This window comes from Bufo gargarizans, chromosome 1 (genome assembly GCF_014858855.1).
Source record: "Bufo gargarizans isolate SCDJY-AF-19 chromosome 1, ASM1485885v1, whole genome shotgun sequence".
In the NCBI taxonomy this organism is placed as follows: Eukaryota; Metazoa; Chordata; class Amphibia; order Anura; family Bufonidae; genus Bufo; species Bufo gargarizans.
In genome coordinates, this window is record NC_058080.1 from 695,185,261 (window position 1) to 695,212,824 (window position 27,564).

At 44.8% G+C, this 27,564-nt stretch overlaps 2 protein-coding genes across 2 annotated transcripts in view; one reads left to right on the forward strand and one right to left on the reverse strand.

Annotated features, from left to right (window-relative positions):
* Positions 1-11,825, reverse strand: part of MTREX (Mtr4 exosome RNA helicase) — a 95,402-nt gene extending 83,577 nt beyond the window's left edge. Inside the window, exons 1-6 of the mRNA XM_044276229.1 lie at positions 11,596-11,825; positions 6,130-6,261; positions 4,171-4,237; positions 3,412-3,474; positions 2,457-2,569; positions 1,889-2,063 (exon numbers count right to left, since the gene is read on the reverse strand). Coding sequence (XP_044132164.1) covers positions 1,889-2,063; positions 2,457-2,569; positions 3,412-3,474; positions 4,171-4,237; positions 6,130-6,261; positions 11,596-11,696 — 651 coding nt within the window. The 5' untranslated portion in view covers positions 11,697-11,825. The remainder of the gene's footprint in view (positions 1-1,888; positions 2,064-2,456; positions 2,570-3,411; positions 3,475-4,170; positions 4,238-6,129; positions 6,262-11,595) is intronic.
* Positions 11,826-12,005: 180 nt separating this feature from the next.
* Positions 12,006-27,564, forward strand: part of DHX29 (DExH-box helicase 29) — a 51,654-nt gene continuing 36,095 nt past the window's right edge. The window contains exons 1-9 of the mRNA XM_044276232.1: positions 12,006-12,142; positions 14,607-14,814; positions 16,275-16,348; positions 19,245-19,358; positions 20,186-20,315; positions 21,363-21,499; positions 21,954-22,085; positions 25,305-25,431; positions 25,837-26,010. Coding sequence (XP_044132167.1) covers positions 14,631-14,814; positions 16,275-16,348; positions 19,245-19,358; positions 20,186-20,315; positions 21,363-21,499; positions 21,954-22,085; positions 25,305-25,431; positions 25,837-26,010 — 1,072 coding nt within the window. The 5' untranslated portion in view covers positions 12,006-12,142; positions 14,607-14,630. The remainder of the gene's footprint in view (positions 12,143-14,606; positions 14,815-16,274; positions 16,349-19,244; positions 19,359-20,185; positions 20,316-21,362; positions 21,500-21,953; positions 22,086-25,304; positions 25,432-25,836; positions 26,011-27,564) is intronic.

Below are 27,564 nucleotides of genomic sequence, written 5' to 3' on the forward strand. Positions count from 1 at the left end.
AAGAACAATGATTTCAAGCATCACCCTCCTTTTAACAGGTCAGGTCTGCCATTTTAACCCAATCAGCCTGACATAATGATCGCCAGCCTTGTGCTCGTCAACATTCTCACCTGAGTTAACAAGACGATTACTGAAATGATCTCAGCGGGTCCTTTAATGACAGCAATGAAATGCAGTGGAAAGTTTTTTTTTGGGGGGGGGGGGGGGGATTAAGTTAAATTTTATGGCAAAGAAGGACTATGCAATTCATCTGATCACTCTTCATAACATTCTGGAGTATATGCAAATTCCTATTATAAAAACTTAAGCAGCAACTTTTCCAATTTCCAATATTTATGGAATTCTCAAAACTTTTGGCCACGACTGTACAAATACAACTCCCACCATGCCCTGCTGTAGGCTGATAGCTGTAGTCAGTCTGGGCATGCTGGGAGTTGTAGTTTTGCAACAGCTGAAGTGCCTCAGGTTGGTCATCCCTGGCAAAGGCATTAAGAAAAGGTGGGACAGAGAAGAGAGTCTCTGGAGGACAAGGCTTTCTGCTTCCCAAAGCGAAAATCATTTCATAATTGGAGACAGAACGTGAAAAAAAAGGTTGTAGAAAATCTCTTCTTAAGGGTCCATTCACACATCTGTATGTGTTCTGCAGATCCACAAAACACGGACACCAGCAATGTGCGTATCGCATTTTGCGGACCGCACATCGCTGGCACTATGATAGAAAATGCCTAATCTTTGCGGACAAGAATAGGACATGTTCTATTTTTTTCGTGAACGGAATTGTGGACCAGGAAGTGCACATAGTGAGGCCCCATGGAAATGAATGGGTCCGCAATTCCGCTCCACAAAATGCGTTACAGAATTGCGGATGTGTGAATGAACCTTTAAGAAGTTGTCCAGAATTAGTAAAACATTGCTACTTTCTTCCAAAAACAGCACCACTACCGGTCCATGGGTTAGCACTGTTGCCGTGCACCTGGAGTCCTGGGTTCAAATCTGACAAAAGGCAACATCTGCCGTGAGTCTGTAGGTTCTCCTCCCACAAGATATACTCCTAAGGAATCTAGATTGCGAGCCCCAAAAGGAGAGAGTGAGCAACAACCTTGTCTGTAAAGCGCTGCGGAATATGTCAGCGTTCTAGAAAGATAAGTAAATATGGCAGCTCAGCCCCAACGTGAACGAGTCTGAGCTGCAATACCAGACAACTCATGGACTGGTGCGTGTGGTGCCGGTTTTAAAAGAAAGTAGCAATGGTTTTCTAACCCTGGACAACCCCTCTAAACTTCCGTTGAGGCTTTAGACCATCACACTGACTATTGGTCAGCAGTGAATGTGACAGCTTATAAAGGACCCAGCTTTGACCAGTCATTTCAATGGGTTCCGAATATTGCTTCATTCTCGTCCTAGTGACACACAACAGGGGGGGCTGCTCATTCCCTACTGGGCTCCTCCACACAGGTGACTAACATAAAGAGGATCTGTCACAGGCTTTACTTTGTTCTGAGGGCAGCACTGATGAACATTGAGCAGAATGTACTCGGTATTAAGCAGCTCGGGAGTCCAGATATTCGTGAGCTCCCGGATTTCACTGCACCCACTGATGTTGCTATAGCAAGACCCAGGGAGGGAGAGCTGGGAGCTCATGCAGTGATGAATTTAAGAACTTTGTCAATTCAAGGAAGTGGGCGACCATTTTAATCAGGGTTTTAATTATCAACTTCTGCTGCACTCAGATCGGAAAGCATAAAGCTGGTGACGGACTCCCTTTAACATTGAGAGTCCACTCCACCAAAAGGCAAGCTCTTCATGGTGCTGAATAAATAATTCTAGAAGGATTTACCTTAAACATTAAGTAAAGGAGCATTTTGGTGAGAGAAAATATTCTGCGTACCTCAGTGGTCATAACCAGGCAGGACGCTGTTGGGTTGATTGTGACGTCTCCAGTCATTAAACCGACATCTTGAAACTCCTCATACATCTCCCTGTATTTCTGATTACTCAGAGCTTTAATTGGGCTGGTGAAGATAACTCTTTGCTTTTCACGGAGAGCGAGGGCTATGGCATATCTGTCACAGGAAGGAAGACAACAGGAAATGAAAAGTGTATCCAAGCCATATGATTAGAAGTGCAATGGATAGCTGGCCTATAGCATAAATCTGTGATTGGCCTGTACCTGACCGCTGACCCCTACCAATCATGGGCAGATTGCAGCACAGCAGTCGTTTATATCCTTACCAACCACATGGCTGCTCCGGTCAACGGGAAAGATGTGGCTCAAACAAGGGGCACCAAGCTGCATTAATAGAAGAGCTGTATCCGCTAACACCAAACGGGTAGGTTGGCGGGCGCTACTGAATGATGTTCCAATGAGAGTTATGGGCCCTTCACTCTCATGATATACTATAATATTAAATTACATACAGTTTATGTAGGCCAAAAAAAAAAAAAAAAGTACATACTCTGCGCACACCGTTTTTCCAGCCGACGTATGAGCGGACACAAGGACAGACTGATTGTTATCTATGCAAAGAATAGCTTCTTTCTGAAAGGCATCCAATATGAATGGATATTCCTGAAAATACAGAAAGGAGTCATTACTACACTGATGATAAAGCACAAGTCAACACATACAATAGGCACGAAAGTGAGTAATAGGGGGGATTCCAAGAGACACTGCAGATTTAGTCAGTTTTTCACTTTGGATACCACGGGACCTACATGCGGTTTAGCAGAACTACACTGCAAGTGGACATCTGTTGCAGCTTCCAGCAACTGGCAATTACTTATCTGCCAGATCGAGAGCCACCTCTCCGGTTCTCCCGGCAGAGCTCTATATCTGCCTGCAGATGTTGACAACCTGTAAATGATCACTGCCCTCATTGGTCGCACCGCTGAAGACTGGCTGCAGCAGCAATGCGTTTTCAATGTAAGGTCACTGGCTATAGAAAACATAATATAAGCGGATCCGTTCATAACAGATGCATGCGGTTGTATCATTGTAATGGAAGCGTTTTTGCAGATCCATGACGGATCCCCAAAAACGCTAGTGTGAAAGTAGCCTAATTTCTGCAGCAATCTGAGACTTATCCCCACTCACGCCTGGTCTAAAAAAGTGGACGTGGCGTGGGCAGGCCCGTCTCATTTACCATTTTCTACGCCTGTTTTAGGCGTACAAAGTCCAAATGTAAGACAGCTAGGACGCTGTCTTACATTTAGAAGTGGCGGTGGATCCACGAAAAGTTATGTAGTGGCCGGCACCTACACATAACTCAGGCAGATCCACCGCCAGGTATAGGGCTTATTAAGACCGATGTCCAAAACGCCAGTCTTTATAAATGTGCCCATTGGAGTGTCAGCTTGTCTTCATGGAGTCTTTCAGTGTTAACTAGTTTTACTGTAGAAATCTGAACATACCTTTGCAGCTTTGCCCACCCGTGGCCTCAATGGTACATAATCATCATCTGCAGGGAGAGCAACCTAGAGGAAGAAACAGTAGAAATATTAACTTCCTACCCAGTGCATATCCAGAAGACCCCAAACTACATCTGGTTAACTGACAAATGAATGTCATTACTGTTATCTGCAGTGCTACGCACCACCTTGCTCCGGGTTAGGTCCTTGAGTTTAAAGAGAATGTGTCACCAATTTTTTTTCCCCTGCCAGTTAAAAACGAGAAAACATCACATATCCTTTTTTTTCTCATCCATTTTTATTTTAGGATTGCAGTTTTTTTTTTTTTTATTCCATTTCTGAACATGATTATGGGGTGGCCATCTTCCCTGAGCTGTTCTTAACAGCATTTAGAGAATTGCTTTACAGCAGCCACATGGGCCACAGATACAATGGACATGATACAATCATTGACTTTCATGGAAGAGTTTTCTAGGCATGCTCTGTGACCTGTGCAGAGGGAGTAGATAAGCTGTGATATCGCCAATTGTGAATTGAGGACCCTGTGTTATCGGTATATAGAGGTGCCATCAGTCATTCTAATCCTGCCTGAAATGATAAGCAGCTAACTGTAGTAAAGTGATCTGTACAAACCAAACAATTGCTTAGCCCCTGATCGCACTGTGGCAGTCACTATTAGCATGATCTGCATTAGCCATCAAGTACACGAAAAAGGAGCATGTGCAAAACGGAAAACTTATGGCACCTGCCCTCGGTTATTACCTCGTGGGTGCAGCCCTCAACTGTATCCACTTCTTGCACTTTTACCCTGGGCATCAAGTCTGCCAGGCTGTAATGAAAGCAGATTTTCTGTTAGGGCATGGAAACAAATCTACAACAGCGCCACCTAGTGAAACATTCAAGAAGTCAGAATCATTTCAAAACTTACAACATGAAACAAAAAGAAAAGGTTACAATTTGTCCTAAAAAGGGGGGCAGTACCAGAGCAATATTCAGTCTTAGGGTCCATTCACACATCCGTATGTGTTTTGCAGATCTGCAAAACACCGGCAATGTGTGATCCACATTTTGCGGACCACACATCGCTGGCACTCATAGAAAATGCCTTTTTTTGTCCGCAATTGCAGACAAGAATAGGACATTTTCTATTTTTTCTGCGGAACGGAAGGGTGGTTCCGGAAGTGCGGAGGCGGACAGCACATTCCGGCCCCATTGAAAATTAATGGGTCCGCACCTGTTCCGCAAAATTGCGGAACGGATGCGGACGTGTGAATGGACCCTTATATCGTGAAGGATGAATGCTAAGCTGCCTGCCTTTCCGGGGCCATAACTTTTTTTTAAAATTGTCCGATCACATAGACTTATGAGGGCTTGTTTTTTGCAAGACATGTTGTACTAATGGCACCATTTTATATTGCTACAATATAATGGGAAGTCGTAATAAAAATGCAAAGTGGCGTGGAATTGGAGAAAAAAAAAATATATATATATATATATATATATATATATATATATATATATATATATATAAAAAAATTTAGGGGGTGCACTATATTTGAGGGAAGAGGAGTTTATATAGATATTCGACTCCACCTAGATTCTCTGAGTAATTGTTACACTCTCTATATCTATCCCTAGTCCATATACTCCTCCAATTATAGTACCCCAATGAATGGTGCCACTGTACTAAAATCTCGTGTGGCGGTGGCACCTCTGCCACATAAAGTAGTCTGCCTAATAGTGTGAACCTTCCCTAATACTGCCCAGACACAGACTGTGCACCCTCTTTTAATACGGGTGCTCTAAAGCAGAGTGCTGGTACCCAGCAACTCTGCTAACTATCTCTTTGTCTATTTACCACGCTCTACGCATTTCTGTACGGATTTAATACCGCATTTCATCAGGAGCTGGTTCGCAGGTTTAAGAGTAAAGTAGATACTGATAGCATGTGGCATGGAATCACCGCACATAGTGGCGCCATATTCTGACCACATTACTTTTTTACAGCTACGGTTATAGAGCTGTGGGAGGACTCATTTTTAGCTGGCCGACCCGTAATTTTCATTGATAACATTTTGGCGCGTGTAGGACTTTTTGATCACTTGTTATTCTTTTTTTTGATTAGTGAAGTGATGAAAAAAAACACCTGAGAATCCTTTTTCTATTACGGTGTTCACTGTACAGGTTAAATACGTTTATATTTTAATAGTACGAGCACTTTGGGATGCGGCAGTGCTAATTCGGTTTATTTTTATAATTGGGAAAGGAGGGAAATTTATATTTTTACTTTTTTTGGGAACATACACTTGTAATTCACACTGCGCTGCGAGACGACCCTCGGTATAATCTTGAAGAAGAAGCAGCGCCGCCTTCTCTTCAAACAGTTGATCGGTGGGTGTGCCTGGAGTCAGACCCCACTGATCAGACTGGAGTTGATCATGAGACATTCAATACGTTTCTATGGAGCCCTGCATGCTATAGGAACTATCGCTGTGATAGCTTTGGATCCTCCAGGGCAACCAAGGCTATCACAGCGAACGAACAGCTCCTCAATCGCCGTGCAGAGGAGACATCTAGGCACCGGAAGCACAGCTCTCTCTGGGGAAGCCGTCTCCGATGCTGTGGTCACAATTAAACCAGACAGTTGCAGGGTTAAACGTCCGTCATCAGTGTTATTGGATTATCGATTACAGATTATCATGATCTGATATTAATACTTACTTGACATCATCCGATAATGAAGGTTCAAGTTTTATCTTCTTTCCAAAGATGCAATCCTCTGGAGCCTCCATGCTGCTGGCCTCTCTTTTGGCTGCAGGAGCAGATCCTGTGATCGTCTTCACATTCTTCTTCCTGAGAAGATAATAATCAACATCTTTACTTATATGGCGCCAACATATTCCGCAGCGCTTTACATGTCACAGACAAAGTAACAAACTAAATAATGAAATATGGCGACAGAAGATGCTTGTTTCGTGCAGTGGTCAGGCCATCTTCTATAAAACCGGGGAGTACAGGTAGCGCTGTATGAGCCGGTCTGAGTATGTACAGGTATGAAGAGCATCAAGGTGCAAGGAGTGTGGGGGATAGCGCTGGATGACGGGACTGGGATAATGTACAAGTGGGGTAAAAGGAATGCAGTCAGATTACGGAATATCTAAAAGACGTGTATTTCGGACACGCTAAAACCGTGTGTAAAAAATGTTAAGCATTAACCCGATTATCTAGAGTAGGCAGCGACCACAAGTATCTAGATTACAAGTCCCACCGTTTCGGCTTCTCAGAATAGACACCTTATGCACAACTGCAGGACGGTAATCATTCCTCCGCTCCCTGCTCCACTCTTCTTGATAAGCCACAGAAAGTAAGGAAAGTCATGTATATTAAGGATCAGATATGACAGGATCTGCTGTGGGGGCACCAAGTGCAGCCCCCCCAACACAGATGTGACCAGTGCCTTAGGCCTTGTCCCCACTTTCATTTTTCACGGACGTGTGCCGTCCGCATTTTCAATGAACAGCATATGTACCCATTACTTTAAGGCTACGTTCACAGTCTCCTTGTCCGTTCAGTTTTTTTTTGCAGATAGGATGCGGACCCACTCATTTCAATGGGTCCGCAAAAATTGCGGACAGCACACCATGTACTGTCTGCATCAGTATGTCCGTTCCGTAGCCCCGGCAGAAAAATAGAACATGTCCTATTCTTGTCCGTTTTAGGCAATGTTACAATGAATCCGCAAAAAGCGAAACAAAAAAAAAAACATGGTATACGGAATGTCATCAGTTTTTTTTTGCATGTAGTCTAAATGTGTCTGTTCACACAATATTTTTTTACTGACCAGTCAGAAAAAAAAACAAAAAAAAAAAAAAAACGCGGAGACATGCACTACTTTGGATGCGGACAAAAACATGCCCATTGAAGTCTATAGGTCCGTGAAAATCACAGACAAAAGACAGATGGCACGCGTGATGCATCCGTTTTTCACGGAAGACAAATAGGAAATGCTCTTGAAATTAATTTTCAGCTGAGAAACGTCCATGAATTACGGATGACACACGGAGGGTAAAAACGGACACACGGACCATCCTCAGATCCTTCATGGATTAAATAAGGACGCAGCCTCCTTGCAGCTTACCAAGCACAGCGCCATCCACCGAACAGCAGCTGCGCTTGGTATTGCCTCGTTTACTTGAGTGGGGCCGAGAGGAGCTTAGGCCATGTGACTGATGAACGTAATGTCACATGGCTTAGGAAAAGGCACAAGCGCCCACACAGGGCCGGCTGGAGTCAGACCCCGACAATCTCATACTGGCGATCTATCCAAGGGATAGGCATTCAGGGGGAGATTTATCAAACTGGTGTAAAGTAGAACTGGCTTAGTTGCCCATAGCAACCAATCAGATTCCACCTTTCATTTTTCTCAGCTCCTTTGAACGGTGGAATCTGATTGGTTGCTATGGGCAACTAAGCCAGTTCTACTTTACAACAGTTTGATCAATCTCCCTCTTAATATCTACATCCTAGAGAACCCCTTTAACTCCAGTAGAGGAAAAAAAAAAAATCCTTAAAAAGGGGTTTTCCAGGATTTGGTCCATTTTTAATTAGCTCTCCTGGCGTGTAGCACCTACTGAAAGAATCAGACTCGCCTGCTCCCGGCCCCTCTGGTCCACATCCTGGCTCCGTCCGGTGACCTTCTGGCTCGGTGCAGATGAGGGTCACATTTGCCGCTGCAGCCAACGACTTCACACGCGACATGTCACTGCTGGGTCATGTGCCACTTGGCGACATGTGAAGCCTGGGACCAGTCACTGGCTGCAGGGGCACATGTGACACCGTCCATACCTGAGCCACAAGATCACCAAATGCAGCCAGGGCCGTTGGAGAGCAGGCGAGTATGATTCTCTCATGAGGTATCACACGCTAGGGGTGGCAAATGAAAGAGGGACTAAACCCTGGAAAACCCCTTTAATAAATCCATATGCCACAATTGATTTTCTCAGTAACTGATGCACATAGATACAGCACGGACACCGGATTGAAAAGGTTTTCCACGTGATCACTGCCACAGCGGTCACTTGTGTTACTCGGACACGCTATCAATGCAGCGCCAGCCTTAGGTGACCAGTGAGGCCAGGGACTGCTACAGAGGGGGATTCTGCAAAGTAAGTATTCTTTTTTTATTTTAGCGGTTTTCTGAGACTTATATAGTGATGACCCCCGCTGGTCAGTTGTTTGAGAAGGAAACGCCGGCCTTCTCACTGCTTTTCCTAGGGCAGTGACGTCCTGTTCATCGATCATGTGGCCTGGGACATTAATTATATATATATATATATATATATATATATATATATATATATATATATATATATACACACACACACACACACACACACAGTACAGACCAAAAGTTTGGACACACCTTCTCATTCAAAGAGTTTTCTTTATTTTCATGACTATGAAAATTGTAGATTCACACTGAAGGCATCAAAACTATGAATTAACACATGTGGAATTATATACATAACAAAAAAGTGTGAAACAACTGAAAATATGTCATATTGTAGGTTCTTCAAAGTAGCCACCTTTTGCTTTGATTACTGCTTTGCACTCTCTTGGCATTCTCTTGATGAGCTTCAAGAGGTAGTCACCTGAAATGGTCTTCCAACAGTCTTGAAGGAGTTCCCAGAGATGCTTAGCACTTGTTGGCCCTTTTGCCTTCACTCTGTGGTCCAGCTCACCCCAAACCATCTCGATTGGGTTCAAGTCCGGTGACTGTGGAGGCCAGGTCATCTGGCGCAGCACCCCATCACTCTCCTTCATGGTCATATAGCCCTTACACAGCCTGGAGGTCTGTTTGGGGTCATTGTCCTGTTGAAAAATAAATGATGGTCCAACTAAACGCAAACCGGATGGAATAGCATGCCGCTGCAAGATGCTGTGGTAGCCATGCTGGTTCAGTATGCCTTCAATTTTGAATAAATCCCCAACAGTGTCACCAGCAAAGCACCCCCATACCATCACACCTCCTCCTCCATGCTTCACGGTGGGAACGAAGCATGTAGAGTCCATCCATTCACCTTTTCTGCGTCGCACAAAGACACGGTGGTTGGAACCAAAGATCTCAAATTTGGCCTTATCGGACCAAAGCACAGATTTCCACTGGTCTAATGTCCATTCCTTGTGTTCTTTAGCCCAAACAAGTCTCTTCTGCTTGTTGCCTGTCCTTTGCAGTGGTTTCCTAGCAGATATTCTACCATGAAGGCCTGATTCACACAGTCTCCTCTTAACAGTTGTTCTAGAGATGTGTCTGCTGCTAGAACTCTGTGTGGCATTGACCTGGTCTCTAATCTGAGCTGCTGTTAACCTGCGATTTCTGAGGCTGGTGACTCGGGTGAACTTATCCTCCGCAGCAGAGGTGACTCTTGGTCTTCCTTTCCTGGGGTGGTCCGCATGTGAGCCAGTTTCTTTGTAGCGCTTGATGGTTTTTGTGACTGCACTTGGGGACACTTTCAAAGTTTTCCCAATTTTTCGGACTGACTGATCTTAATTTCTTAAAGTAATGATGGCCACTCGTTTTTCTTTACTTAGCTGCTTTTTTCTTGCCATAATACAAATTCTAACAGTCTATTCAGTAGGACTATCAGCTGTGTATCCACCTGACTTCTCCACAACGCAACTGATGGTCCCAACCCCATTTATAAGGCAAGATATCCCACTTATTAAACCTGACAGGGCACACCTGTGAAGTGAAGACCATTTCAGGTGACTACCTCTTGAAGCTCATGAAGAGAATGCCAAGAGTGTGCAAAGCAGTAATCAAAGCAAAAGGTGGCTACTTTGAAGAACCTAGAATATGACATATTTTCAGTTGTTTCACACTTTTTTGTTATGTATATAATTCCACATGTGTTAATTCATAGTTTTCATGCCTTCAGTGTGAATCCACAATTTTCATAGTCATGAAAATAAAGAAAACTCTTTGAATGAGAAGGTGTGTCCAAAAACACACACATATATATATATATATATATATATATATATATATATATATATATATATAAAAATATTTTAAAAAACTCCTTGAAAGCCCCTTTTAGGGATCCAGACCATCTTTATGTGCAAAACGACTGTGCTGTAATTTAAAGGGGTTGTTTCACTTCAGCAAGTACTAACTTTCTCTACGTGAAAAATTCTACCAGGCACTTCCTAATGTATCGTGATTGTCCATATTGCTGCCTGGATTCATTTTTCCATCACATTATACACTGCTCGTTACCATGGTTATGACCACCTCGCAAGCCATCAGTGGTGGTCATGCTTGCACACTATAGGGAAAAGCACCAGCCTATGTGAACTCCCATGGTCCCGGCAACCAGAGAGGCTGGCGCTTTCTCCTGTAGTGTGGAAGCCTGACCACCGCTGCTGGACTGCAACGTAATTGTAACCATGGAAACAAGCAGTGTATAATGTGATGGAAATTGAGTCTAGCCAGCACAGGAAGCAATATGGATAATCACAATACATTAGTAAGTGCCTGGTATTAACTTTCTCTACATTATAAATGTTACTTGCTGAAGTGAGACAACCCCTTTAAATGCAGGATAATGAATAAATGACAACTGGGGGTCATGTCCAGTAATGAACCTAAATAATATTAACATTAAACACAACTTACACATTAATATACATTTATAATTTAACCCATCGTAAGACTGTAAGGTTGACACCAAACTGACCAGTTCACAGATTACTGTCCTGAGCAGATACTAAGGACTCCACACAGTTATAGTGGTTTACAATCTCTGGATGTAAATAGGAAACTTTCCATTCACTGACAGCATGCAGAGATAGTAGTAAAGAACTGACATGACAAACAGGTTTGAAATAAACTATTTCACCATACATCTTACATACAGAAACTGTTTATAATCGGGGATTTTTTATCAAACTGGTGTAAAGTAGAACTGGCTTAGTGGCCCTTAGCAACCAAACAGATTCCACCTTTCATTTTTCGGAGCTCTTTTGGAAAATGAAAGGTGGAATCCGATTGGTTGCTACGGGCCACTAAGCCAGTTCTACTTTACACCCGTAAATCTCCCAATGTAGCCTCCACCTCAGGCTGGACATTACTGTCCATGCTGTCAATAATACAATTCTCCGGGTGTTATTAGCGGGGACCCTCACCCGGTCTTGGCCGCAGGCCCTGGTTGGGCGGTCGTGTTGCTTGCCGTCTGCGCCTCCTCTTCAAAGACACTGAACAGGTCGTCCCCAAAGGCGTCAGCCATTTCCTCCGACGAATTAACTCCTTGTGCCGACAAACTCACAAAAGCCCTGACTCCGGTACCGGTCAGCGCGTCAACTCAGAGGCCGATAACGTGTGCTAAAAGTCGCACACCGATGACTTAACCTGTGGGCCCTGGACGCGTACAAGTGACGTAGGCGCTCACGAGTAACCTGAGTGAGACAGTTGTGCATTACACGTGACTCCAATCGTTGGTTAGGAATTTGCGTCTTCGGCCATTTTTCCGAAGACAAGACAATTAAGCAGAAGTCAATGAGTTGGACTACAACACAATGGCCGCTTTTTATGCAGACAGGAAGTGATTCCACGAGGTTACATGTGCTGGGGAACCTGTGTTGTACTCAAGTGGTAGTTGCGTGACGTCAGCAGCCCCGGGCGTTTGAGAATCTGTCGTGACGTCACTGGTGTGATGGTGATGATTTGCGACTGGTGAGTGATGCTCCTACAACATATATACGTTATTTATACGCCAGGCGTGCGTATGTGCGGGGCACATGGCTGCCGGGGCAGGTCCTAAAGCTGTCCCAGTCATCTCTGGGGTGATGGTTTCCATTACTCCATGTTCTCACAGCGCATCAATGATCATGGAGTCTTTTAATCTCAGTTTGTCATTGAGGCTTTTGGAAAGCTGGGTGACAACCAGTGCAGCATCTACAGGGGTAGTCACCCATTAGAGTCCTCAGTGGCACTAGAGCAGAGAGATGCAATCAGGCATAGCCTGCACCCATGGGTGCCTGTCCTATAAGCACAGTGTATGGCTGGACCGGGCTATGAGTGTACAGATTTGTGCTGCACTATAATAGATCGTCTTTAGACCTGTACAGGGAATATTTGTACAGCAGGTTTACATGAGCCAAACAATCATAACCTATCCTTTGATTAGTGGGGATTGTGATCTCCACCGATTAGCTGAGCGTAGGTACTGCGGCGTGGGGCCATACAGGTGAGCGGGGCTGTGCCTTCTGCTGCTGCACATGCTCAGTCTTATTCAGTTAAACATCATAGGATGAACTGCTGTACCCCACAAAACAAGGAGGTTGTCTGAATTAATATTAAAATTGCTAATGGCAGGGAAGGAGTTAATACTGGCTCCAACTTCAGCCATGACGTCAACTTTGCTGCAACCCCTTTAAGATACCCACACGTACCAGCTAATCTGCAATGGTGAGATGGCTTATCGTGAGGATAATTATCTGCACCCATTGACCAAAAAAACAACTAATAACGCACCCAAATAGAAATGTGGAAATGCTGCATACAGTTAAGTCTAAGGTCTCATGCAGGCGACCGTTGGATGGTTTGCTGTCCGTTAATTACGAATACTGGGTGTGTGCATTCCGTATTTTGTGGACCAGAACAGCTGGCCCCTAATAGAACAGTCCTATCCTTGTCTGTAATGCGGATAATAACAGGACATGTTCTATTTGGTTGTGGAAAGGACATACGGAAACGGAATGCACACAGATTAATTTCCATTTTTTGCAGCCCTATTGAAGTGAATGGGTCCGGCAAAAAACAGAATGGACACAGGAAAAAATATGTTTGTGTGCACGAGCCCTCAGGCAGATTTTCTAAATAATAATTACAGGTATGGTCTGATTAGACGCTAGGTCTTGCCACAAGAGGGCATAAAAGTGCTTTGCCCTCCCGTCTTATAAAAAGGGTCTCAGAGGCTACTTTTGGGTAGTGTACCTCTTGGTGAGAGATCGTTGACTCCTAGACATGACTTTATGATGCACTTGAAGACATTTTGCCCAGTTGATAGGGTGGGAGGGGGAGGGGGGGGGCATCCAGATTTATCATCCAGACACAGATGGCATCTTCATTACACATCCTTGTCTCTGCCCGACCATTTCCAGACGCTTAGCAGAAGGACATTTGGTGTCGCTGTGCCCATTATATGGCCTGCCATTGACAGCCAGCCACCATAGCCTCCATTTGCAGTGGTGAACGAGAAACCTGAAGTGCCAAAGACTGGAACTGTATCGTCTTTAGCGTCAAATCCAGGTTCTGTTTGGGATCTGACGATGGCCAGGTTCAAGTATGGAGGCCTTATGGTGAGCGCTTTTATCCTGTCTTTGCTGTAGAGGAAGGAGAGGGGTTTTAAACCAATTCTTCATTGACGGCCAGACAGCACATGATTGAGTAGGCCCTAAACAGGCTGCAGCAGTCCAGTCCTGGGCAGACATCCTCTCCTGGTTCATAACCAAGCATTTCCTGGCAACAATACTTATTCCCTATACAGAGGGTTGGGGATAAGTCACTGACCACTGGGATCCCCATCGATCACAAGAACAGAAGTGCCTCATGAGAATGGAGCATTAGTGCACATTTATTATCACTGTTGCATTCACTTCTGTGGGACTGCTAGAGATAGTGCGAGCGTCGTACTTAGAGGTCCCATAAAAGTGGATGCAGCTCCTTTAAGGCCCCTGAACTTCTAGCACTGCCGGGGTCGCATAGCATTATATTGATGCTATGTAACCCTTAGAGGTCTGGAATGTATTGGATAACACTGACAGCATTAGGTCAGTGTTATCCAATACATTCCAGAACTGTAAGGGTTACATAGCATGATAAATCAATATAATGCTATGTGACCGCAGCAGTGCTGGAAGTTCAGGCCGGGTGCCTCGCTGCGAGTCTACAGAGAGACGTGCACCCGATTTATCATCCAGCCTGAGCCCCTGTGATAAATTTGGTATGTGCTAAGTTTTCATCAACAAAATGAGTAAATCTGGGCCATTAGGTCAGGAGACATTGGCAGTATGATCCTGTGACGTTCTGTCACTGTGTGTGACCTAGAATGAAGGCTACCATTGGCGGAGGACAAGTATCAAGCAGTCAACTGTTTTTTCTTTCTTTTCTTTCCTATATTAATACGCTTTTGTAGATATTGTCCTGAGGATCTAGAACAATGGGCGGCAAAAATAAGAAAAATCGTCAAAGCAATGCTCCAGCCATCCAGGGAGCGATTGCAGCCGCTAACCGACCCAGGGCAGCGGCAGAAACCAGGACTGGCGGGGAGGAGGCATCGAAGAGAGAGGCTGGCAAATCGGCAAGCGTGTCCTCTGTGAGCAAGGAAGCGCGGAGCAAACAAGGTAAGGCCTCGTGCACACAACCGTAGCCGTTTTGCGGTCTGTAAATCGCTGATCCGCAAAATACGTAAGTGGTCTGTGTGCAGACCAATTCACTTCAATGAGTCCATGGTCTGCCTTTTGCGGACATATTCTATATTTTTGCGGAATGGACATATGGGTGTGGCTGATCCATGTGCTTTCTGCATCTGTATGTCCGTTCCGCAAAACGTATAACATGTCCTATACTTTGCCGCAAAATGCAGACCACAGACCCACTAAAGTTTAAAAAAGAAAACGTGTGTAACAGAGACAGTATCGCAAAATAAATACAGTCAAGAAGATTGGATGATGGGGATTGTTATTTTCAGAGAGAGAAGTTAATAAAATGACATGACACTCAGCTCCTGGGTCTGACCATGTCTTTCCTTTACGCTGGGTTCACACCTGAGCGTTCGCGAAGGAGCGCTCTGTATGCGCATACAGAGACAAGCGAACACCTATTGTCGCGCGTTCCCGCTAAAGTCTAAGTACTGGAACGCGCGACAAGACGCCCCAAAGAAGCTCATGTACTTCTTGGGGGTCGGGCGTTTTACAGAGCGATCGTACGTGCTGTAAAACGCTCAGGTGAGAACCATTCCCATAGGGAATCATTGGTTCATGCCTGTTGAGCGATTTACAGCGCGTAGGAACGCGCTGTAAAACGCTCATGTGTAAACCCAGCCTTAGACATCTAGTTACACCTGTTTTTGGGAAAGCTAGTTGTCAACCAATATGGCTGCCTGTACCGCTCCCTGAGGGTTTTCACCAAGCTTCCTAAAACTTCTAATTTGGAACTCTGTCTAGTTAAAGGGGTTTTACCATCACATACAATGGGGGCATATCGCTAGGATAAGCCTCCATTGTCTAATAGGTGCGGATACCACCTCTGGGACCAGCAACTACAACAAGAACGGAGCGGGGAAAGGAATGGAGGGTGCACTGCGCATGCTATCCATTTGAATGTGGCCGCCGAAAATAGCCAAGTGCTGGCTCGGCTATTTCCATCTGCCCCATAGAAATGAATGGGAGCAGGGTCCTCCAGCCACAGCTTTCCCCACTCCGTTGTCCTTGTAGGTGCGGGTCCCATCAGACAATATAGCGATATGCCCCCATTGTATGTGACGGACATATCCCTTTAATGGGATTTTCCAGGATTGCAAAAATGCTTTTTTTCTAGAAAGAGTAGCATTTATGTTCATGAGCTGCGTTCAGGTCACTGGAGCTGAGCTGCCATACCAGACACAGCCTATGCACAGAGGAGGCGCTGTTTGTGGGGAAAAAGCAGACACAGATACTGGCAATGCAGAATGTGAGGTTGATGTACTCAAACCTTCCTGTCTAGAGTGATTTTGGGAGGTCCGGGAGATATCTGGATTGTATTTGTCCAAATTCTATGCAGTCACAATATTTCTTGCGGTCATTGGGTTTCTTCTTTTTGTTAGGTCCAAAAACGTACAGTCTAGCTTCATCAGTGGAGTCTGGGTCCTCTGTGAATAATGACAAGTCTATACTGAAGGTGAGAAAACACGTCATTGCATCCCTTTAACTTTCCCTTAACCCCATAGTGACCACCAATACGCCTTTTTAAGGCGGCAACTAACGGGTCTTTGGCTGGGCCAACGCTTTTTTAAGGCGGCCCTGTCTAATAGCTGTACGGATCCCCCATGCAGCGGAGAGCGGGGGCTCGACTCTCATGAGATTCACACTCCTGCTCTAATAGCCTGGACCGCAGGAGTGCCGATCCGGGCTGTTTAGCCCATTGCATGCTGCGGGAAATGGCGCCCACCGCATGTAAGTGGTGACAGAGGGAGTGTTTCAAGTAAAAATAATTCTAAAAAAAAATATGTCCCCCCACATGTTTGGTATTTCCGCATCCATAACGACCCGCACTACACAAATATCACATGAATTATCCTCTACAGTGAACGCTATAAAGAAAAATGGCAGAATTGCTAATTTATTCTTAGTTGCCACCAAAAAAAACTTAATAACTAGCGATCAAAAAGAGTAATTATCCTTAAAGGGACACTGACAGGGCCAATACGCATATTGAGGTATATATATGGCAGTACAGGTCTTATAATATGGGTATTACAATCATATAAGTATCTCCCCTGTCCACATTATACATACGGTAAACTTAAGTTTTATAACCTGCTCCAACGGTCTGCAATCTGCCCAAGGGGCGGCGTTTCACCTCTCTTGCGCCCAGCCAGCCTCCCCAACTGCCGCTTTGAAGCGCCGCCCAGCTCATGAATATTCAGTTTGCTGGGCGGCTTCTGCGGTCCCCGCTCTGAAGCGCTGCGCTTAACAGTGCCCGGCGCATGCGCCGGATCTTGTGAAGTCCGGTACAGTAAGCGCCACCCAGCTCATCAATATTCACTTCGCTGGGCGGCGCTTACAAGATCCGGCGCATGCGCAGGGCACTGTTCAGCACAGCGCTTCAGAGCGGCGCTTCTAAGCGGCAGTTGGGGGAGGCTGGCTGGGCGCAAGAGAGGTGAAACGCCGCCCCTTGGGCAGATTGAAGGACCGTTGGAGCAGGTTGGAGCAGGTTATAAAACTTAAGTTTTCTGTATGTATAATGTGGACAGGGGGGATACTTATATGATTGTAATACCCATTATAAGACCTGTACTGCCATATATATACCTCAATATGCTTATTGGCCCTGTCAGTGTCCCTTTAACATGATACCAATGAAAAAGACAAGTTGTCCCTTAAAAATCAAGCCCTCACACAACTCCATAGAAAGAAAAATAAAAAGTTATGGGTCATGGGAAGTAACGATGCAAAAAGATTTTCTCCCTGATAAAAAAAAAAAAAAAAAGGTTTTTTTTTATGCACTAAAGTAGTAAAACATTTAAAAAAAAATGTATTTGTTATCGCTGACCCAGAGAATAAAGATATTATGTTATTTATACAGAAAAACAAAGGAGGTAAAATTTATAACGTAAAAACTCAGTGGCAGTATTGCTGCTTTTCCCATCTCCCTCCCAGATAGAGTTAATAAAAGTTAATCAGAAAGTCATGTACCCCTAAATCTCACCATAAAAAACTACAACTTGTCCTGTAAAAAACAAGACCTCATACAGCTACAGTATATAGACTGGAAACTAAAAAAGTTATAGCTCTTGAAAGGCGACAATGAAAAAAGGAAGAAAAACGCTTGGTCAGTAAGGCCCAGAACAGGCAGGTCACTAAATTTAAAGGGGTTGTAAAGGTTAGAAAAACATGGCGGCTTTCTTCCAAAAACAGCCTCACCGCTGTCCATGGGTTGCATTTGGTATTGCAGCTCAGCTCCATTGAATTCAATGAGGCAGAGCTGCAATACCATACACAACCTGTGGACAAGGGTGGTGCTGTTTTTAGAATAAAGTAGCCATTTTTTTCTAATCCTGGACAACCCCTTAGGCTGAGTTCACACGGGCGAGATTTGCATGAGTTGAACGCATTGCACCCGCACTGAATTTTGACCCATTCACTTCTATGGGGCTGTGCACATGAGCGGTGATTTTCACGCATCTCTTATGCGTTGCGTGAAAATCGCAGCATGCTCTATATAGTGCGTTTATCACGTCAACGCAGGCCCCATAGAAGTGAACGGGGGCTGATTGAAAATCGCAAGCAAGTGCGGATGCAGTGCGATTTTCACTCATGGTTGCTAGGATGAAAGTCTATTCACTGTATTATTTTTCCTTATAACATGGTTATAAGGGAAAATAATAGCATTCTTTAATACAGAAGGTCAAGAGGTCAATTAAGGGTTACATTTTTTTTACAAATTAACTCACCGTTGCCGATCTCTTCTTACTTCTTTAATCATGAGCTGCCGGCTAAAGGACCTGTGGTGACGTCACATCACATGGTACATCACCGTGGTGATGGACCATGTGATTGGACCATGTGATGATCTCAGTGATGTCACCACAGGTCCTTTGACAGGTCCTGAAGAAAGAACAGGAGACCGATAGCTACGCGATCAAGAGTAGGAGGTGAGTTAATTTTTTTAAATTTTTTAACCCTCAATTGACCTTCTACTAAGCATTCTGTATTGAAGAATGCTATTATTTTCCCTTATAACGGAAAATAATTTCATCTACAAACCACTGAACCCAAACCTGAACTTCAGTGAAGAAGTTCGGGTCTGGGTACCACATTCAGGTTTTATCACGCGCGTGCAAAACCCGCGCGATAAAAACTGAACAACGGAACGCAATCGCAGTCAAAACTGACTGCATTTGGGTACCTACTCGTACGGGTTTGCCGCAGTACACCCGGGACGCATCCTGAACAAATCCGTCATGCCTATGTGAACTCAGCCTTATTGATGTATATGCAAATCCCTGACATATAAATTAGGAAACTCTGCAAAATCTTCATTGCATTGGTCTAACCTGGTCTTCCTCCGGCAGGTGGTGATTGAAAGCAAGCTGGAGAAAAAGATCATTGCGCTGATCAACGACCATAAAAAACTGAACTGTGATGCAGGAACGGTGTCCGGGAGGCTGACTTCTAAGAAGTTACAGGTCTGCAGATCCATTTAAGGGTCCATTCATACGTCCGCAAAATGGATCCACTTCCGTTCCGCAATTTTGCGGAACAGGTGCAGACCCATTTATTTTCAATGGGGCCGGAATGTGCTGTCCGCATTTGTGGATCCGCACTTCAGTTCCGCAAAAAAATAGAACATGTCCTATTCTTGTCTGCAATTGCGGACAAGAAAAGGCATTTTCTATGACAGTGCCGGCGATGTGCGATCGCTGTCCCAGGAAAATAAAAATAGGTCATCCAGATGGTATTAAAGGGAGTCTGTCACCAGCATTTCACTTATTTAACCTTTCCCACTGCTCCCTAGCATGCTTACTGTTAATCAAAGCATCTTTCCTGCTGTTATAAATCCATCAAAAACGATCTTTATAAGATATGCAAATGAAGGCTCGCAAGTGCCCAGGGGCAGCGTTACTCTCTTAGGTGCCCTGCTTGTCCAGCCTTTTCATTGCGTCCCCCCGCCCCTTCCTACCCTCTGCCCGCCCATCCTTTCCCTCTGACCGCCTTTCTCTTAGCTTGTTATTCCGGCGAGATCCCGCGCCTGCGCACTCATTCCTTTGGCCAGCGCATGCGCACTGCGATGCCCATTCCTTGTACGGCATCACAGTAATTATTGCGCATGCAAGATTGCTGCAGCCTCCAAACAGCTGATTGGCAGGGGCGCCATGAGTCAGGCCCCCACTTATCAGAACCTGATGACCTGTCCTGACGATAAGTCATTAATATTGTACTCGCCAAAAATTGCAATGGTCTTTTAGGGGGAAAAAAAACTCCAAATGAAGCATGGTGTTGTATCTTCTCCTAGGATCTGTATATGGCTCTACAGGAGTTTAATTTCAAGGCAGAGCACATTGAAGAGGCCATGTCAAACGCTGTGCTGTACGGTGGAGATCTCCATTCGGCATTGGACTGGCTTTGCTTGAACCTACAGGATGGTATGAATAATACTTTATAGTAAAAAGTTTGCTAAATGTTAGTCTCTTAGCCATTAGCCTTCGTTCACACTGGATCCATCTACACCAATCAACCATAACAATAAAACCATATGCTCGATATTGTGTACGATGCAGCCTCATACACAGCAAGCCATGATGCTCTGTGAGATCTAACTCCTTCTTGCACACAAACGTTTATTTTCTCTGTTTACATTCCGTTTTTTGCGGTCCGTGTACGAAACCATTCATTTCAATTGGTCTGCAAAAAAAGGGAATGTACTCCATATGCATTCAGTTTCCGTATTTCCATTTTTCCGTACCGTTCAAAGATAGAACATGTCCTATTATTGCCCGCAAATCACGTTCCGTGGCTCCCTTCAAGTCAATGGGGCTGTAAAAAAAAAGTAACGGATACGGAATGCATCCGTATGTCTTCCATATCCGTTCTGTTTTTGTGGAACCATCTATTGAAAATGTTATGCCCAGCCCAACTTTTCTATGTAATTACTGTATACTGTATATGCCATGCTTCAGTTTCCGTTTGCAATCTGCAAAAAACGGAAACTAAACTGAAAAACGGAATGGAAGCGGAACAGAAACGGAAACACTACTGAAACGAAAAACTGATCCGTTTAAAAAGGATCGCAAAACACTGAAAAAGCCATACGGTCGTGTGCAAGAGGCCTTCCTGATCAGACGGGCAAGCTATCACTCCCAAGTGCTTCAGCGGGTCACCGGTTGTCCTTCCTTATCATGAGAACACCCCGCAAGACCTTTCCATGACGCATATTCTCTGACCCGGTCGTCATTACAATTTGGCCTTTTGGCCTGTCAAAGTCGCTCAGATCCCTACGCTTGCCCGTTATTCCTGCTTCCAACACATGAACTTCAAGAACTGACTGCTAACTTGCTGCCTAATATCTCACCCTTTGACAGGTGCCATTGACTTTAATGTTATGGCTGATCGGTGTATTTCATTCCCATAGCATGTGTGACCTGACATATATGAAGCGCGTGGTATATGGTAATGCAGCTTTCTTTCCACAGATCAGTTGCCAGATGGCTTCAGTCAGCAGTTTGTGGCGGAAGAGAAGAAAATTAGAGAAAAGTTTCGACCCACATCACAGCAGCCGGTGCGTGACAGTGTTACCAGCTCCGGTAGATCAGCTGAAGCCCCTGTGAAGGTAAGTCAGAACCTAATGGCATGTTCACACATGACAGATTCATTGCAGAATGTTCTGCAGCTGAACAATGCATTCCACACATTACAGCATGTGCTTGGATTTCTGCAAATCTCATTCAGTTGAATTAGACAGTTGCAGAAATGTCTGTAATACATCTGCTACATGTGCATTCTTGCTTGCAGTGGTGGTACTCTTTAAAGGGTTTGTCCAGGATTGATCTGGAAGCCTAATGACCTGTTCTGTCGCTGAGATCCAGCTCTGTGGGTCCTGGGCTGTCTTCACTGCCCTCCGGTCGCTTCATGTAAGCTGGCACAGACTGGGTCACATGCGCTGCTGCAGCCAATGACTGGCCTCAGCTGTGAATTTAATAATGATTAATGCAAATGTTCTTGATACAGTTTTTATGAAAGTTGCTTCTGACTTACGGCAAAACTTTTCTTTTTTGTCATGGCAGACCAGTAATGATAAGAAGGAGGAACTGAGCATGAAAGAGTGGATCCTGCGCTATGCTGAGCAGGGAAGTGACGAGGAGGAAGAGCTGGATCCTAATAAAGACCCTGAGAATGAGAATGAGAAATTTGACCCTGTAAGTCAAAGACATCACGGTGGTAGGAACATGTAGATACAGTTATGGGGTTCACCCATGTGTCCGCCATGTCATATTGTTGGTAGTCCCTAAAGGGGTTATCTGACCCCTGAAATGCTCCCCCATATGCCTGGGCCCCTCACTCACAATGTACTTGCCTCCTTTCCCATCACCCGCTTCGTTCCTGGTCCCCGCGCGGCCGCCGCTGCTTCTCCCCGTGCGCAGATGAAAACTGTGTCGGGAGGGGGGCAGCCTCCCTAGCGTCACCCGCGAGATGAGAAGCTAGGCTCTAGAGGCCCCAGCTTGTCTGTGTATACATGGTGCATTGCTTTAAATGAGGACTTGCTGGCCACAACTTCATGTGATTATATTCTTGCTGCCAGCTCGTCATTGGGACCTCTGATGTGAAAAGGCATTGTTCTAACTGGACAGCTATACCCCTGACCCCTCTGGCTGGTTCCTTAATGATCCGGCAGAGCGCACATACATCGCTTTGCCCGATCAGTGAGAATTGTGCATCTGCACTCGCCTCTCTCTCCCTGCCGATACCGATCTGTATGATCAGCAGCAGCAGGAGAGCACATGGGGAGGACGGTCCTACGCTGTACTGAAAGGAAAGGCAAACTCCAAGTACAGCTTAAAGGGGTTCTCCGGGAATAAAATAAAATAAAAATGAAAGTACATAAATATTAATTATAAATATATTTCCAAATACCTTTTATTAGTTATAATGGCTCATTTGGTCTAGGGAGCAATCATTAGGAGAACAAAAATGGCCGATGTCCTATTAGTATAAACAAAACCTGTCCTAATCACACAGCAGGACAAGTTACTTCACAACACTGAGAGAAAGAGCTGCCTCATCCTCTTTGCTCTACTTGTCAGGGATTATGGTTCTGAATGATAAGATCTTCAGCTGAATCAGCTCTGTAGGAATGGAGTTCATGAGGAGACATGAAGTACAGAGAGGATGGACAGATTAGTCTGTGGTAATGGAGACGGCATACAAGTGCTGCTGCTCATTATCCACTCCCCCACCTCCTCTGTGTACTTCATGTCTCCTCTCCATTCCTACAGATATTCAGCTGAAGGACTTATCATCTGTATTCAGGATCATAATCCCTGACGAGCAGAGAGGAGGATGAGGCAGCTCTTTAGCTCAGTGTAGTGAAATAACTTGTCCTGCTGTGTGATTAGGACAGGTTTTGTGTGTACTAATAGGACGGCGGCCATTTTATTTTTCCTAATGATTGCTTCCTAGACAAATGAACCATTATAAATAATAAAGGTATTTGGGAATATGTTTATAATAAAGTAATATTTAAAGAGGACCTTTGATGGGTCCAGACATTATGAAATAAGTAGGGGGTTGTGTAGGGCATAGTGCAGGCATGTAAGATCACTTACTAGCTTATCTGTCCGGCGCTCCGTTCCCCCTTTTACTTTTCCCACCTGGTATGGAAATGAATATCATCGGTACAGGGAGGAGGAGACTGCCCTGTTTTTCAATGGGGGTCTCCTTCTCCCTGGCTGTAGCGCGGTCTAATCGCAGCAGAGAGCGTCACAGCCAGGGAGAGAAAAAAACTCACCTTCTTGGCTGTGACGCTCTCTGCTGCGATTGGACGCGCTACAGCCAGGGAGAGGGAGACCCCCATTGAAAAACAGGGCAGTCTCCTCCTCCCTGTACCGATGATATTCATTTCCATACCAGGTGGGAAAAGTAAAAGGGGAACGGAGTGCCGGACAGATAAGCTAGTAAGTGATCTTACATGCCTGCACTATGCCCTACACAACCCCCTACTTATTTCATAATGTCTGGACCCATCAAAGGTCCTCTTTAAAGGGAACCAGTCATCAACTTTGTGCTGCCCATACTAACAGCAGCATAAAGTAGAGACAGATGAGTTGATTTCAGCGGTCTGTCATTTATAAGTTACAAGTAAGTGGTTGCCGAGAACTAACATCACAACCATTGCAGACTGGGCCTGGAAAAGAGTCCCGGCCACCTGAGAAGAGTCACGGTTATTCAGGAATTCCTGCTCTCCCGCCCACCTCCATTGTCCTCAGTGAGTTCAGCATAAAGTTGATGACAGGTTGACTTTAAAGGGAACCTGTTACCGAAATTTGGGGTATAGAGCTGAGGACATGGGTTGCTAGATGGCCGCTAGCACATCCGCAATACCCAATCCCCATAGCTCTGTGTGCTTTTATTGTGTAAAAAGAAACTACGATTTGATACATATGCAAATTAACATAAAAGAGTCATATCTTACTTGTGTGACCAGAGAAGAGTCATATTTTTAAGCTCTGACTCATCTCAGGTTAATTAGCATATGTATCAAATAGTTTTTTTTTTACACAATAAAAGCACACAGAGCTATGGGGACTGGGTATTGCGGATGTGCTAGTGGCCATCTAGAAACCCATGTCCTCAGCTCTATATCCAAAATCCAGATGACAGGTTTCCTTTAAGTATTTTCATTTTCTTAATTCCTGGAGGACCCTTTTAAGGACATTTGATGATGTCATCAATGGGAGGAGCCTGAGCAGAAGAACTATACAGCTCACACTAGGGAAATGTGAGTGTTGTGTGTAGCAGGGCTGTATCGGTGTATGGCAGTGCTGTGTGTGTATAGCAGTGCTGTGTGTGTACCAGAACTGTGTGTGTGTTGCAGACAAATAATTAAAGATAATCTAGCAGAACAAGAAGCATGGCAGGACGTAACAAAGCAATGACAGGAGACACATTTATTTGGATAGGTACATTTAATGAGGTGACCACATGCACCATTGCACAAAACACTGAGTAGCAAGATGATTATTGCAGTGAAGTGAGAAACAAATGTGAACTTTGCAAATTTAAAAAAAAGAGAGTTTCCATATTTTATTTTATTTTTTCTTTCAATTTAATGGTTTGTTTTATTTTAGAAAAAACATGGCTGCTTTTTTTCCAGAGACAGGGCCACTCTTGTCCATGGACTGTGGCTGGTTCGGCAGCTGAACCCTGTTTACTTGAAAACAGTCATTTCTCCCCCCCCCCCCCTCCCCCATTCTCAAGAACCCCTTTAAGAAGGCGAGCATTGCCATGTGATTGCATTTTTGGACAAGCCTTCTTCTGAGCCTTGGCATTAAAACAAAAACAAAAAAAATGGCAAGATTAGTTTTACGAGTCTGCAGAACAAGCAGGAGGGATATCTAATATTCTGGCGTTTTCTATAGAATGAACGTTACCTTGAACTGACAGCGAAGTTGTTGGATGCCAAAGCTCATGCAGCTAGCACCAAGCAAGCAAAAGACAAGGCGGGTCAGAGGGAGGCACAGGGCACAATCCGGGAATGTCAGGAAGGTAAGACTTCACCTTGGAAGCAAAGCTTTGTCTTAGGCTTCATGCACACGACCGTGGTGTGTTTTGCGGTCCGCAAATCGCGGATCCGCAAAACACGGATGGCGTCCGTGCACGTTCCGCAGTTTGCGGAACGGCACGGACAGCGTTTAGTATAAATGCCTATTCTTGTCCGCAAAGAGCAGACAAGAATAGGACATGTTATATATTTTTTTTCATTGAAGTGAACGGGTCCGCATCCGAGCCGCCAAAACGGCGGCTTGGATGCGGGCCAAAACAACGGCCATATGCATGAGGCCTAAGACTGACATTTGAGATTTCCACAAAGGATTTCTTTTTTGTCTATTTCTTACAGGTTCTTGGGGAGCCACTTAGCACCCACATTTCTAATTCTTTACTTTTCTTCAGAAATGAAGATATTGGAGCAGCATCCATTGTTTAACCCGGCAGTGAGGCTTCCTGAGGAGAAAAATGAAAGTAAAAAGTCTCCAGCAGCAGCCGCCGCCGCCGCAGGAGCTCCGGACGACAGGACATTAGACTTCAATCTGTTTGACAGTGCTAGTGAAGTCAAGGAGGAGAAAGGTACCAAGGCGCTGACATTTCACACTTGTCCTATATAAGGTCTGTCTCCTATTATGTAGAGAAACTATTTTGCTCAACGAACATTTTTTGTAGGAACTTGTGTAGCAGATTCTGCTTCCAAATAGCTGCGCAGACCGACCGCCGTCCAGACACCCCTAATATCTGTGCACTAGGAGACCTTGGGTCCTGCTCTGTGTCCTATAGCACAGGATCCTATAACAATTATATGTGATCCCTTCTCCACTAGCGTTTTTCTTTTCCGGTATTGAGTTCCGTCACAGGGGCTCAATACCGGAAAAGAACTGATCAGTTTTATCCTAATGCATTCTGAATGGAGAATAATCCGTTCAGTATGCATCAGGATGTCTTCAGTTCAGTCACTGTACGGTTTTTGGACGGAGAAAATACTGCAGCATGCCGGATCTGGCATTATTTTACATTGAAATGCCTAAGTGTTCTGGAAAAACTGATCCAGTTTTGCGGTCTGCACATGCGCAGACATTTAAAAATGTGAAAAAGATAAATACCGGATCCGTTTTTTCCGGATGACAACCGGAGAGACGGATCCGGTATTGCAATCCGCATCCAGATCCGTCTACAAATGGTATCCATTTGCATACAAATTGCCAGATCCGGAAGGCAGTTCCGGCGACAGAACTGCCTGGCGGCATCCAGCGATGCTAGTGTGAAAGTACCCTCAGTGCACATAATATAAACTATTAACAAATTATAATGGAAAAAACAGCAACATAAAAGAACTGGGCCTTGTGTTCAAAATGTGTTCAAAATCTGGTGCCTGCGCTATACCGGTCTTCAGTCGGCGCAGGACGCACTGAGAGGAGGACGCTCGCTCGGCCGCACCATCCTCAATGCGCCGATTACGTCACATCTTCACCCGGTGCAGGCGCACAGAGGAAGGAGCGGCCAAGCGAGCATCCTCCTCTTAGTGCGCCTGCACCGACTGAAGACCGGTACGGCGCAGGCGCCAGATTTTGAACGCAGACAGGGCTAGCCAGAGGACGAGCGCGTTCGCTGGCCCTGTCAATCAACATGAGGAGGGGGCGTCTTTATGAAAGGAGGATGCGGCTGCTACCAGCAAGTAGCCGCCCTACTTGCTGGTAGAGAGGTAATTTACATATTATAAAAGTCCGTTTTTTTTAAGAAACTGCTGAACGAAAATGAGTAAAAGCATTATATATTGACATATCGCAGTATAAGGAATTTAAGTAGCCCAAAAAAAAAAATGACTTTAGTGGGGTGACAGAAGCCCTTTAATACAAGGCACTTACTAATGTATTGTGATTGTCCATATTGCCTCCTTTGCTGGTTACGAAAAAAATCACAGAAATAAGGTAATAATGCACTTAATAAAATAGATGCAAGCATTATATATGGACAAAGTCCTCACTCTGATGTGATAAAATCTGAGACACTTAGCCAATATATTTTGATCAAAACACATCTGAGCCCGCCTACCAAGCGCTAAGGTGCTCTCGGGTCAGGCCGGTCCTACGCTAAACCTACCTAAGCCATTGGGCTTCTATGTTCAGAAGC